Below are 14,592 nucleotides of genomic sequence, written 5' to 3' on the forward strand. Positions count from 1 at the left end.
TGATAATCTATCATGTTGAGAATATCTTCATCTTTTGATTTAACCCCATTGAACGATGATAATCTATCATGTTGAGAATATCTTCATCTTTTGAAAGCTCAAATGAGACATTGGGAAACTTCTTGATAATCTATCATGTTGAGAATATCTTCATCTTTTGAAAGCTCAAATGAGACATTGGGAAACTTCTCGAGAGGGTAACTTATCAACAAACTTTCATACGGTATTCTTAAATTTTTTGCAGCTTGCATCTTCAATTCAACTAAACTTGTTGTAGAATTGACTTTAATGAGGGTTGCATTTGAGTTAAACAAAATCACACATATTAAAGACTCTTCCATTTTGGTTGTCGAAGAAGATAAGGGTAAAAAGTTAAGAATATTTTGGTTGTTGAAGGCATTATGAGTAGAATCTAAAGAGGGAAGAATATATTACATTGAGATGAGACATTATTTGGAGAGAACTTAGTATGTTGCCCTCCAGTTTTTCATTTCCCTCCAAAAAGCTCTATCAGCCATTAATGTCATTCTCCCCAATTCTCTTGAACTCAATTGGATGTCACTTCCCACTGTATAATAGAATGAGGGCTACCCAATAAGACAAAATAGTTTAGACTCTCCACAAATGGGTACAAAAGACTAAAGTGGGTAACACTTAAAAATAAAGTATAAAGTACATATACAATGTTGTGTTAGGAGTGGTTTAGCATGAAAACTTGGGTCAAACAGCTTACAAGGGGTTAACTCTAAAATTGGAAATAGGGGTGCATAACTTTTCACAAATTGCCAATTTTTCCTAATGGCCTATTTGGATGGAGGGTAAAGAGGGGGAAAGGAGGAGAAATTTCATTTTAACATTGTTTGAGAGTTTTATTTAGGAGGGTAGAGGAGGAGAATTAAGGGGAAATTTGACCAAAATTCTTACACCCCAAATTAGGGTGTAATGAAGGGGAAGGGAAGGAAGAAGAATTTTCCCTTTTCCTTCCCTTCCCTAAGGACGTGTTTGGATTTTAATGGGGTCAAGGGAAGTTAAGGGAAGCTAGGTGAGAGAAGAGAAGGGAAGATAAGAGAGTTGTCTTCCTCTTGGTTACACCTCAATTTGGAGGATAACAAATTTTATATTATTAAGGGGTGAACTAAGGGGAACTAAGGTGAATAACTTCATCTCCTAAGTGTTCCCAAACAAGATGAATGATTTTCCTAACTTCTTTTTTTTTCTGTGTTATTCCCCTCAATCCAAACAAGCTGTAAGTTCCCAAACACACCATAAAATCAAACTCCAAGCTCTGACCTTTCTTCAGTCTTCCTCTCCTCTTCTCGTCCCCACTCCTCTTTTGCTCCCAAAATTTCCCCCTTCTCTCTCCCAAAATCCCCTCCCTCTCTCTCTCTCTCTCTCTTTCTCTGTCTCTGAGAATTCTCTTCACTCATCAAGACAATCACAATCTCTCTCCTCAAAATCCAAGTCATGGGTTTTACTCCTCTCTCTCCCTATTCGACCCACAAATCCCTTTAACCCTCCAAAACTCACTCTTTCTCTCTCTAAAATCCAAGGCATGGGTATTATTCCCCTTTATGTCCTCTCCAAAACCCATGTCCTTTTTTCCTCTAAATGTCACTTTTTCTCGCCATAGACCAGCTCTTTTCCTCGTCTCTCCTAAAGAGAAGAGAGGAGGATCAAAACCCAAATCATCTCCTTGAAGCTAGCAAGGCTATGTACTTATCTGAAAAGCCACGGCCTTTAGATTTCTACAAAGAAGAGGAAGAAGGCAGAGATATGATGATCGAAGTCGTTGGCAATGGCCAGCATCCGATGATTCTTGCCGAGAGCAGCGGTGAGGATCCTGAGATTAAAGCTCCCAAGAAGAGAGCAGAGACTTGGGTTCAAGAGGAAACTAGAAGCTTGATTGGTTTGAGGAGAGAAATGGACGGGTTGTTTAATACTTCGAAATCGAATAAGCATTTGTGGGAGCAGATCTCGGCGAAGATGAGAGATAAAGGGTTTGATAGATCGCCGACAATGTGCACTGATAAGTGGAGGAATTTGTTGAAGGAGTTCAAGAAGGCGAAGCATCAGTGTAAAGGGAGTGGGTCAGCCAAGATGTCATATTACAAGGAGCTTGATGAGTTGTTGAAGGAGAGGAATAAGAATGCAACTTATAAGAGCCCGGCAGCAGCCAAGGTTGATTCTTTTATGCAGTTTGCTGATAAAGGTAGAATCTTGCTGTTTGATTTTCCCTTATGTTACTTTTGTATTGAGAGATTATGCTTGTGAAATTGGTTCTTGATAACTTAAGATTTAGTTTGAAAGAATTAGGTCAGCAACACAGAAACAAATGAGCAAAATATTATACGAATGGTTTGTGCTTGTATTAGGAAATTTCATTTGGTGGATTTTGCAATATCGAGAGTTGAAATGCCTGATTGCGAAGAGGGAAATAAAGCAAGTTTATTGAGATGCGTAAAGATGCAAACAATAGAGGGCTAAATCGTAGGTAAAGAGCAAGAATTGTAGGATACTAGTGTAAGTTCTTGCCAAGGAGATAACTATTTCTTTCAACTCACAAGGCATGGGGTTAGTGAATAGTTCTAAATTTAAAATTTTGAGATGATAATAGGTTTACATCAGGATATCCTAGAATGCCAAAGAAAATTGTCAGTGGTTGCTCTAGTAATCACACTAAGAGAAGTTGGAGCTGATATGAGAGTATGTCTGGTGGTGGGAGATCGGAATAGCTGGCATTTATGTCCTCTTGCTTACCATCTGTTAAGTTATGGATGCGTGACTTTAATGAATTAGCAGGAGTACAAGATGATCTGACGGCAGAACTGGTGGATAAAAGTTTCCCTGCGTCTATTCTTCTTGAGACAGAAAATACTTAATGGATAAATGATCAAATGCTGTAGTCATTAAGAAGAATTTGCAGTTTTCCCATTTTTCATTTGCATAGGACATGTTAGATCCTTAATGTGCATATCTTTGCCGCGATGGTTGTATTGTCCAATGTCTTGCTAATAATTCTTCATTTGTTGGTAATGCAATAGGTGAGATTACCTATCACTAGCTGTTTTTAGGATTGACATTTATTTTCTTCACCATGAAAGTTGAGTTGGAAGCAAGCGTTTAGTACAAATATCTGATGAATCCTAATAGTCTAATATTATCTGATTGTGGAGACATACATTTTGTTGGATAGTAGAAATCCAATCTTTATTTTTACTGCTGTTTATTTCTTTTTTCCATATCTGATAAGATGACACTTAAGTTCCCTATTATACTATCCTTCAGCAACCTCAGTAACAAATTTTAAAACCCTTTAACTTTATCTGCTTGGCCAACATTGCTACAGTTCATTCCTATGACATTTTATTGCTCCATTATATGTCAAGTTTATACATACTTCCAATATTTTCACAGGCCGTAAAACATTTAAATTATGAGCTTTCATAAGATAACGCAAACATTTTATACTTCTCTTTGATCCTCAGTTGTCTCGGTAATGTTTCACTATATTTTTAGTTTAGTGTACTTTGTATGCTGTAAAATTTATTATTTAATGAAGCTAAAAATGTGGAAAGAGCCTTTTGTGGGAGTCTTATGTTGCCACTTGATTGGGTTTTTGAAGTTCATTTTTTACCATCATTATTTATTTGGTACTCCACACCGCCACCTCATTTGTAATTATTGTAAGTCTTCTTGCTAGGTTTTTTAATCATGCTTTTGCTACCTCTGGCCTGTTTTTTATCTAGATAAATATTTAAACTCAGGATTAATAAGTGAAATAGATTGTGGAAACCTTGTAGCACTGACATTCTTTTACCATTAATATTTATCTGCTGTCCGACGACTTCCACCTCCTTTGCTGGCTATAGTTTATTCTAACTCTTTTTGCTGCTTTCTTTGATCATGGTTTTTTTATTTGTCTACCTAATTCTTACGGAGTTGAGTATATGACTCTTTATGATCATCTGAAATGGATTGACTGTACAAATTGTTCAAGTTATTTATTTACTTTTGCAACATACTTTTCCTATTCATGACAATTCTAATTTATTCATGCTGATTTAGGGTTAGAAGATGCTGGTATTCCATATACTGCTGTAGAAGGTACTTCATATCTTTCTTCTCTCTGTTCTCCGTTGCTGTATTAGACTTATTTATCTACTCATTTCATATAATTTCAATTCTTTTGGCCGGTAAGAATATACAAATACTTTTGTTTGGTTTATTGTTGTAATGAGTTTGAGAATTAATTAGTTGTATAATTTCTAGGAACTTATGTTCTTATTAATAATTTATAGGAGATGCTGTAATGTTAAGAGACTTTTTTGGCAGATCTATAAAGGAATTTGAGATCTATTTTCCCATATAAATAGATATTTCTTTACTTGCCAACTCAATTGATTTAAAATACAGAGGAGAAGTCTTTATATGGTCTTATATGGAGAAAGCTTAGATTATAATAAAGAGATAGATATCATTCGGAATTAGGGAGAAACATGCTCATTATACATACATGCATACATGTGTGTGTGCGCGCGCGCATTATACATACATGCATACATGTGTGTGTGTGTGTGTGCGGGGGTGCGTAGGCGTGTGTGTGTGCGCGTGTGTGTGCGCGCGTGTACGTGTGTGTGAGAGAAAATGGATATGCTTGGGGTGTGTGTGTGTGTGAGAGAGAGAGAGAGAGAACATGGATATGCTTGGTGGGTGGGTGGGTGTGTGTGTGAGAAAGAGAAAATGGATATGCTTGGTGTGTGGGTGTGGGTGTGGGTGTGAGAGAAAATGGATATGCTTGGTGTGTGTGTGTGTGTGTGTGTGAGAGAGAGAGAGAGAGAGAGAGAGAGAGAGAGAGAATGGATATGCTTGGTACTAAGCACAAACTTGATGCTTGGTAATGGGGTGACACATTCTCATCCACTACTCCTAATTATTCAACCCATGTGCACCCATGTGAATGTGGTCCCCCCTTTAAGTGAGTGGATGGGAGTGAGCCACCTCACTACCAAGCATATCCATATTCCTTGTACACACACACATTATGAACGTGTTTGTCCCTAATTCCTAACAATATCTATCTCCTTATTATAATCTAAGCTTAGCAATATCTGTTTAAATGTATGAAGTATGAAAAATGATGCAAGGATGGAACTATAAAATTTCTGGTAAGATGGTGCTAATAAGTTAAAATTGAGTTGTGTAACCTACATCATTATCAATTCTATGCTCACCAATGTACAACTGTCATAATCTCCTGCAGTAAGAGACGTTTGTGTTAACTGGAGATGACATAGTAAATTTCTGTCATAATAGAATAATTTTGAAGGAACTGGCGGAGAAAGGAAGAAACCTTAGAGGCTAACAGACATAACATGTACCTTGCAGGCTTTTGGAATTAGGAATTAGGGAGAAACACGTGCATAAAAGATATGTAAGGAAAGAAATACATGTTTGAATATAGAACTATGAAAATGATGCATGGGAGGGGCTATAAAGTTTTCTGAGAACATGTATGATGGTGCTAATGAGACAAAGTTAATATTTAGTTGTGGTGTAGACCTACATCTAAGCTCATCAATGTACAGCTGTCGTGAATGGGCTTACCTCTTGAATTAAGAGATATGTGTGTTAACTGGAGATGACATAGTAATCTTCCATCATAATCAAATAATTTTGAAGGAGTTAAATTATCTTACCCTAACTAAGATTAAACTCCTAATCCTACCTGTTGACTGCAAACATATAAAAACTATTTTGTCCTGTATCATGACCTCATAAAGAACTTCAATATAGGATTGAGGATCACAAGAACAGGAAAAAAACTGAGTTTGTGTCAGATAATTGAAACTATGATAGTTCATAGTTTATTATTTGCTCCAATTCTTGGTTGGTAGAATGTAGCTATTTTGTTTAACATTTGTAGAAGAAACTTCATTTGTTGCCTAAAATTGATTCCATCTGTAGAGTTTTCACCAAATCGATGCATTTGAGGATCCATTAAAGATCATAATGATTCAATTATTGACCAACACTGATCAATGCTTGATTACAATGATTAGGGGCCAGGAGCCGTGGATTCTTTTGCTTTAAAGTTATATAGTGCAAAACTGAACATGAATGAATTGGTTGGTGGCCTGCACATGAAATGATAGCTATTAGTGATATAGGATTAGTACAATGTCAATTTTGGAGCAATGCTAAGGGGTAAAAATCTGTATATGTAATTATACCATAGTAGTGTATATGCATTATGTAGTGATAATTGTTCCTCCTGCTTATAAATGAAGGTCTAAAATTTTAGAGTGACTAAGGGTGTTTTCATGAAAATTAGACTCAGATAGGTGAGAAAAATGGTCTTTTATGTAATAAGATGTCACATGCAAATTAGTCTTGTGTCCATATCAAATTAACATTTTTGTCTTTCTGTATCGATGGTGCAAATACAGGACCAATTTCTGTGTGAAGTACAAAACATGTACTTCACTAGTATTCAGATTCTTATTTCCATCATCACTTATTTATTTCTGATTGGACCATGTTGTAATTATTGTGCATGTTCCAATATTACAATGTAGAAAGTTACGAGTTGATTGAGTGAATAAAATATTTGATGGCATCTATGTTGGTTCCATGATTATATTTCATTCAGACCAGGCACTTGCCAATATTGCTTTGTTTTTCTATGCTATTACATCTTTAAATGCTAATTGGAGGTGTTGTTTCTATTTCTTTATTGTTAATGAACCATATGGTAGTGTTCGTACTTCAAAATTTTTTGACACTAGTTCTCTAATTATCCAGGTACTGGTAGGTCACCACTGAATTTAGAAAGGCGCTTGGATCATGAGGGACATCCTCTAGCCATAACAAGTGTTGATGCAACAGCCAGCGGTGTTCCTCCATGGAATTGGAGAGATACACCTACAAATGGTGAGATATTTGCATACTGAAATATACTTATATCACTATCCTTGAAAGTTTTATTTGAAGATTATACTTGGATCATTTGTGCACGAGTTGAAAAGTTTGTGTTGCTCAGTAGGTCTACTGTGCAATGTAAGCATTTAACACCTAGACTTATTAGCTAAGTTGCATGGGTACGGGTACGGGTGCTGGTACGGGTACGGGACACGGCAAATTTGTAAAAAGTAGGGTATGAGGACACGGCTATAAATATGTATGTTGTTTGTGTGTATTAAAATTAATAATTTACATAGGATCAATATTATTTTTTCATTTACATGAAATCAATATATTAGAAATAGGTGTGAAGTGTAGAATGTACATCTAAGAAGTGTTTGAGTGTTTTAAATTAAAGCATGTGGTATATACTTGAGTATACGCTTGAACAAACGTGTGCATATATTCTAAAGTGTTCAGGAAGTTTGGGTCGGGGTACGGGTACGGTACGTGTCCGGTATGGGTATGGCTTCCAAGTAGAAGTACACAGGTAACATGGCTTATTAGTTATCCCCAAAACTCCCACAAGCGTCCGCGTGCAAGTCAACAGGCACGCGATAGCTTTAGTATTTTGCTATTCTGTGAATATGACAAATAATGTAATTGGTTTATGTTAACTCCTCCTTCGTGGCAACTTTTTATGTCAATCATCATACATATCAGAATGTCAATTTGATACATACAAGCAGAAATAGATGCACAGGGTGATCTTGTCTGGAATTTCCCACTTCTTTACATCCATGTGATGGTGAATGATATTTGAGTTGCTAAATGGCTAGTGTAATTTATATAAGAAAACTCATTGAATTTGAATTAGAAATACTTTTTAATTAGCTCTAATCTGACATCAAATATCATTTGTCATTTAGTCAGGTAGTTCTTATAGTGTGTAAGACATACCCATGGCCTCGCACACCGAGGAAAGCAAGAACAAACAAGGAGGCAAAAAAGAACGCTGCTATGAATGCCAATAAAAAGAACAAAAAACATAGCTAAACCTTGACACTTGGCTCTCCAACAACGACGTATGCAGGGGCTTCCTGTGCATCTGAACAAACAGAATTCTCTTTTCCCCTAATGCATTATTTTAAAAGGAGGTTTGTACAAAGGAATCAACTGCAGTGAAAGTGATATAAGTATGGTTCAACTATATTGCTTTCACCAAAGTTGATACATTTGCGGTACCTTAGAATAATGCTCGATGTATACAATATCATGCATACCTCTTTGTTGGAGCAGAAAATGCTAAGGTCCAGCTATTTTTCGTTTTTCTTTTTATTTGCATTCGTAGTAGATTTCTTCTTTGACTCCTCCATTTTATTATTATTATTTTTGGTACATTTCGTCGGTGTACGAGACAGGTAAGGTACCTTAAATGTATTTCATATTCAAGTTCAATGTAGTTTTTTGAAATGGAACTATACTGGCCATGCATCAACTCAAGTATCATTCACTAACTACCATGTGGATGTTTCACAAGCTACAAGTTATGCATTTCTTTACGTCTTTTCTTCCTTTGCACTGGTGGCAATTCTCCTGGGAGCAGGCTTTGCAACTGATCACTTACATAAACACTGGGAGGCTTGCCCATTGCAGTTTACTAGCAGCCATTATAATAGAATACGGTTGATTATAATAGAATAATGTTGTTGGGTTATCGACCAAACTAGGCAAATTATGTTCTAATGACTGGATGGTCACGCCTTATTGCCTCAATTGTAGGCCAATTGATCATGTAAAACTCATGTATCTGTAGCAAATAGGTAAACATACTTTATAGGTCTGAGGATCACATTCTTAAGTGGCATATTAAGAGTTTTTCTTTGTACTGTAAGAGGATCAAACCAGCTATGATGAACTATTTTCGTAGACCCATTATGCTGTAACTGTGTACGTATCTTGAGGTTTATAAGTTTTTATGCCAGGAACAAGAAAATAGGCAATTAGCACTAATCACAATCACTCACCAATATATCCATTGTAATCATATCCTGAAGATCAATTGCTTCCTTCCAAGGCGATTGTGTATAAACTTCTAAACTAATCAAGTTTGCATAGCTGCAGGATATGCTGGAGCCCAGAACCAAAAAAACTCAAAATCCAACTTAAATACTAAGTTAACTTGTAGCTAGGTGAAGATCGTGTCATATGCTCTATGATATAAGAGGTGAATCATATGATATTTGGACCTTTTGATATTACCATACAAGTCATATGTTTTTTTCTATTTGTACGGGATCATACTATATGATGCTCATTGTATACCATATCAACAACTATGATTTTTTTCCCTGTTAAGAAAAAACAACTTTGATATCTCCGCTTCACACTTACACGTGTTTACTCCAAATAATTCGGAGAAATGTTCTCTTTTGTTGTTTTTGTTAATAACTCAGTCCAAATTTGTTCCAATTTAATACATTGTCATGTAGTGTTGATGCCTTTTCGTAACTTCAGGTGGGGAGAATCAAGCCCCATATGGTGGAAGGGTACTTCTAGTCAAATGGGGAGAATACACCAAAAAAATAGGTGTGGATGGGACTGCAGAGGCAATTAAGGAGGCCATTAAATCTGCTTTCGGGTTGAGAACTCAGCGGGCATTTTGGCTGGAGGATGAAGATGAGGTTGTTCGATGCCTTGACAGGGAAATGCCAATTGGGACATATTCACTTCACCTTGATGATGGTAAAATAATGATATCTACTTTTTATACTATCATTAGTCTGATTCTATATTGACAATATATGATTTTTGCCAGGAGTAACAATAAAAGTTTGCACATATGTTGACAATGCGGTTAGTACTGAAGATAAGACATTCTACACTGGAGAAGACTTCCGAGATTTTCTTAGCCGTAATAATTGGATCAGTCTGAGAGAGTTAAATGGCTTTAGAAGTGTTGTAACTTTGGACGACCTTCGTCAGGGTGAAATGTATCAAGGTGTAAGATTGCTGGAGGAATAATAGATAAATGATTACGCTAAGTAGAGTGTCAGAATGGTTTACTATTGCGTATTATGCTCGTTGATATTTATGGTCTGAGATGTTTTATATGACTTTATCTGTCTTGTATATAGTAACTTTAGAGATTGTACCGAATGGTTCTTTCTTGACTTTGCACGGACATGGTTAGTTATGCCTCTTGTGTTTTTGGGATAAATTTTTGGTAAATTTAGTTGTAAGAGCAGGTATGGGGTATGGAATTTAAATTTTGTGACATTAGTTGTTTGACACTAATAAGCGATCCATGTTTATAGAAATGTTTTGTTTTAAATATTAATTACCTTCTGTTTGGATATAGTTCGAGATGTGCTTGTCGTTATACGAGTGGTTCATAGAGATTTGAACTTTGAAGAACCAGAAAGCTGTCGAATACCTTGTGTGAGACCCCCAAGTGATGTAGTCCCACATTGGGAAAGTGTGAAAATTTTGTGTGGCTTAAATATGTAAGCTCAAGATTCAAGGGTAATATATCGGCTAGTTGATTTTGACAGTAGTTCGAGCTAAGCAACGTGCTACAGTCAATGGGTCTCGCAGCTTGCAACAAGCTAACGGGCGTGTGGGTCTAGGAGTTTCCTTTGGTTATAAGGGATTTCTATGGCTTTTTCTTTAATGTTTTGTGAATAATAGGATATATGTCCATCTAGCTACTAGAAATATCTAGTGTTGCGGTAAAAGTGAAACTTTAGAAAATAAACTGCAGTTAGGATCTCCTTGGATTGCTACTCTTTTCATACCCTACAATATTGTCCTTTGTTTTCATCCTCTACGTTGTTGCTTTGAACCCATACAGATTAATCTTTAGACTGATATTTTCCTCCAATTTTTCAAGTTGTAGCTAACTGTGAGGTGATAGGTTTGAAGGCTCTAAATTTCGTTGCTGTTGAAGATAAAACAAGCAGAAGCTAGAAAACCACAAGTCTCGGTGGATGTTTTCTTTTCAGTCGTCGACCAGTTATGAGGCACGGGATACGGTAACAGTCCGCTTTCCATTGTACAAGTCATTTACGCCTCATTCCCGCGTACCAAACGAGGCGTTAGTATCCATATCTTTCTGTTAAGATTCAGAGCACGCTGGTATACATTGATCATTTGATGGTAAATTTTATGTTTACCATGTATGTACAATAGTTATTAAAATTAATGTGGTGTATAAAATATCCTAAAAATTCACAAACTGAAACACATCGTGTTTGCATAGCCAGCCTGAAGGATACAGACTGAATCAGGTCAAAGAAATAACCCGAAACCCAATTTAAATACCAAAATTTAACTTCTAGCTTGGTACATAATGTGAGATATCCTATATGATATAAGAGGTGAATCACAAGATATTTGGACCTTTTGATATTAGCATAGAAGTCATATATGTTTTGTACTTGTAGGGGATCATACTATATATATGATGCTTACAGTGTATAGTATCTTTTTTTTTTTTTTTTTTTTTTGGGGGGGGGGGGGGTGTTAACTTACCATATTAACAACTATGATATTCAAATTTACACTTACACATGCGTTTTCTCCAAATAATTTGGATAAAATGTTTCTTTTGTTGTTATTGTTTTATAAATCAATCCGAATTTATACCAATTTAATTCTATACTTTCACCTGCTTTGCCTTTCCATTACTTTCAGTAGGGTAATTCTAGTCAACGGGGGAAAATACACAAAAAAAACCCCTTGACAGAGAAATGCCAATTGGAAATATTCAATTCATCTGACGGTAAAATGACAATATCTAGTTCTTTTAATCATCGGTTTCAAAAAGCGTTAAATGGCTTCGAAAGCGTTGTTACTTCGGATGATCTTTGTCAGGGGGGTGTGCATCAAGGGGTAAGATTGATGAATAATCATGGACTATGAGGATGGCTTACCATGCAAGATCTTGATCTTGATACATATGGGCTGAGATGTTTCATATGGCTTTGTCTGTATTGTATATAGTACACTTAAAGAGAATGCAATGAATATTTCATGAATTTGCATGGATATGGAAGCTTATGCTCTTGTGTTTCTGTCGTCGAAATCTGGTAAATGTGTTTGTAAGAGCAGGCAGTGAGGTGTGAAGTTCAAATGTTTGTGGATTAGTAGTTTTTCACTTTTAGAGAACTATGTTTAAAGAATGCTGGCTTTAAATATTTTATCTTCTGATTTGAATATTCACTTAGTTAGAAAAGTGCTTCACTTATAAGTATATATGCATGTTTCATAGAGCTTCGAACTTCGAAGAACTGGAAAGCTGTTGGACACTTTGTACTGCTGTGGGACTAAGTGCCTGTTTGTTTACATGGAAGTAGCTATGAAGTATGTGAAGTAAATGAAATAGGCGTCATTTCTGTTACTTTCGAGAAGAAAAGTATGTTTGTTTCTTTGAAAACGCTACTTCCAATACTTTCTTAGAAGTTGACGTGGCACATACATGACCTCTACTTCTTGAATCTTTTTCCTCCCCTCAAGGCTCCGAAGTACTTCAGAAGTAGATGAAATTGAGTCAATTTAGGAATAAAATCATTTTTGTTATTATATGGATATTTTCATACTCTAAATAAAACCCCAAAAAATCATATTTTTCTCTTCCTAACAATATTTTTATACTCTAAATTTTAAACAGATTTGTCTAAAAATTAGTACCATTGCGTGACTCTATGTTTCGGCTCATAAAAAGAGAAAGGGCATTCAACTTGCGAGAGCATGTTAGAATATAAAATTATAATTCTCACCATAACTTCGAAGTTAATGTTCAAGTTAACAAATGTTGTACTTCCCTGCTCAAAACAAGGAATATAATAGTAGAGTAGATACAATTAAATGGTCATAATCACAAACAAACAAACAAATTAAAGAAACAAAAAGGAAAAAAAATTGTAATAAGGAAAACTATTTTGTACTGCTGTGGGACTAAACATTAGGTTAAAGTTGTATTCCATGAACTTAAAATGGTTTTAATTGCATAAATTTAAATTAATGGATTGTGTTGCTTAATTGTTGTCTTAAGTTTCATTCCCCTGTCCAAATTTTCATGAAGACCATGAAGCAACAGATGTAGATCCTCTCCATTACAAAAGTAGAGTAGAAAGTTCACTTTTTCAATCACAATCTATTAATATTTAGAGGGTACGATTAGGTTATGATCGAGAAATTTGATTTTTTTTTTTTTACTGCTTTCTGGTAGCTGAAAGGATTAGAATCATAGAGTTACTATAACAGTAGCGAAACCTAAATTCCTTATTAAATAGGTTTATTAGCAAATGAAGTTGTTGAGTATCTGCGTTGTCGTTTGGCTCAGAAACCTGCTCAACCAGTCCTGTTCTTCCTTCACAGTGCACCACCAAGGACCAAAAGGAGAGCTCGCCGATCTCCTTCAACCCGTCACTCACAAAGAGAATCGCAGAAAAGGGGGTGAGAGCACAAAGCTCACAGGAGCACAAAACTCACAGAAGGGGGGAGATCGCACACAGCAGAGGAGAGCTCAAGCTCAGATCTTCACCTCACTATCTCTTCTTCTTCTTCATCCCTCTACCGAGCTACTACCAACCCATTACCCATATATAGGGAAGGGGGCAGCCGACACGGGAGAGGAGCTAGGGAAGAAAACGAAGGAGGGAGCCGACCTACGGATGGGAGCAAGCGGCGGCCATCAGATCACGAAGACTTAGGAGGAGGTGAGAACCATCGGGTAGGTGAAGAAAATAGAGGGGCTAGGGCACAAGTGGGGGAGCTGGGCATTTAGAGTAACGGGCCAACTTATTGGGCCAACAAAACAACCAACAATCTCCACCTTTGGCCCAAGGTAGTGCACATAGAAAAAAAACACGGAACTGCAGGACTCATCATCGCCAAATTATTACCTGTATAATCACAAAGAAGATACAAGCAATGGAAGAGAATACACTAAGTAAACTCAGATCACAAAGATCGGGGTAAAATCACCAAGCATACCAAGTCCACAAAGGACCGAACTCTACCAAACGGTCATCGAGTTCAAAGGGAAAAAAATCACAAAGCTACTAACAAGCACAAAGCAAGTTAATAGGCCACAAAGGCAACACACAAAGCAAAAGGAGAAAATTACTCAAGCACAAAGCAAAAAGCACAAAGCAGATTAATAGGCCATAAAGGCAACACACAAAGCAAAGGGAGAAAAATACCCAAGCACAAAGCAAAAAAGCACAAAGCAGATTAACAGGCCACAAAGGCAACACACAAAGCAAAGGGAGAAAATTACCCAAGCACAAAGCAAAAAAAAAAAGCACAAAGCAGATTAATAGGCCACAAAGGCAACACACAAAGCATGCCGAGTCCACAAAGGACCGAACTCTACCAAACGGTCATCGAGTTCAAAGGGGAAAAAATCACAAAGCTACTAACAAGCACAAAGCAAGTTAATAGGCCACAAAGGCAACACACAAAGCAAAAGGAGAAAATTACTCAAGCACAAAGCAAAAAGCACAAAGCAGATTAATAGGCCATAAAGGCAACACACAAAGCAAAGGGAGAAAAATACCCAAGCACAAAGCAAAAAAGCACAAAGCAGATTAACAGGCCACAAAGGCAACACACAAAGCAAAGGGAGAAAATTACCCAAGCACAAAGCAAAAAAAAAAAACAAAGCAGATTAATAGGCCACAAAGG

The 14,592-nt window shown here is 36.5% G+C and overlaps 1 protein-coding gene and 1 pseudogene across 1 annotated transcript; both read left to right on the forward strand.

Moving 5' to 3' along the window:
* On the forward strand, positions 1,310 to 10,177 carry LOC109836658 (trihelix transcription factor GT-1-like). The gene is made up of 5 exons (XM_020404632.1): positions 1,310 to 2,209; positions 4,066 to 4,104; positions 6,802 to 6,930; positions 9,418 to 9,645; positions 9,719 to 10,177. Exons 1-5 carry the CDS (start codon positions 1,609 to 1,611, stop codon positions 9,922 to 9,924), a joined length of 1,203 nt encoding a protein of 400 aa, XP_020260221.1. The 5' UTR covers positions 1,310 to 1,608; the 3' UTR covers positions 9,925 to 10,177.
* The window catches only part of LOC109838202, a 5,233-nt pseudogene continuing 2,591 nt past the window's right edge, over positions 11,951 to 14,592 (forward strand).

Source organism: Asparagus officinalis, chromosome 4 (assembly GCF_001876935.1).
Source record: "Asparagus officinalis chromosome 4, Aspof.V1, whole genome shotgun sequence".
Lineage (NCBI taxonomy): Eukaryota > Viridiplantae > Streptophyta > Magnoliopsida > Asparagales > Asparagaceae > Asparagus > Asparagus officinalis.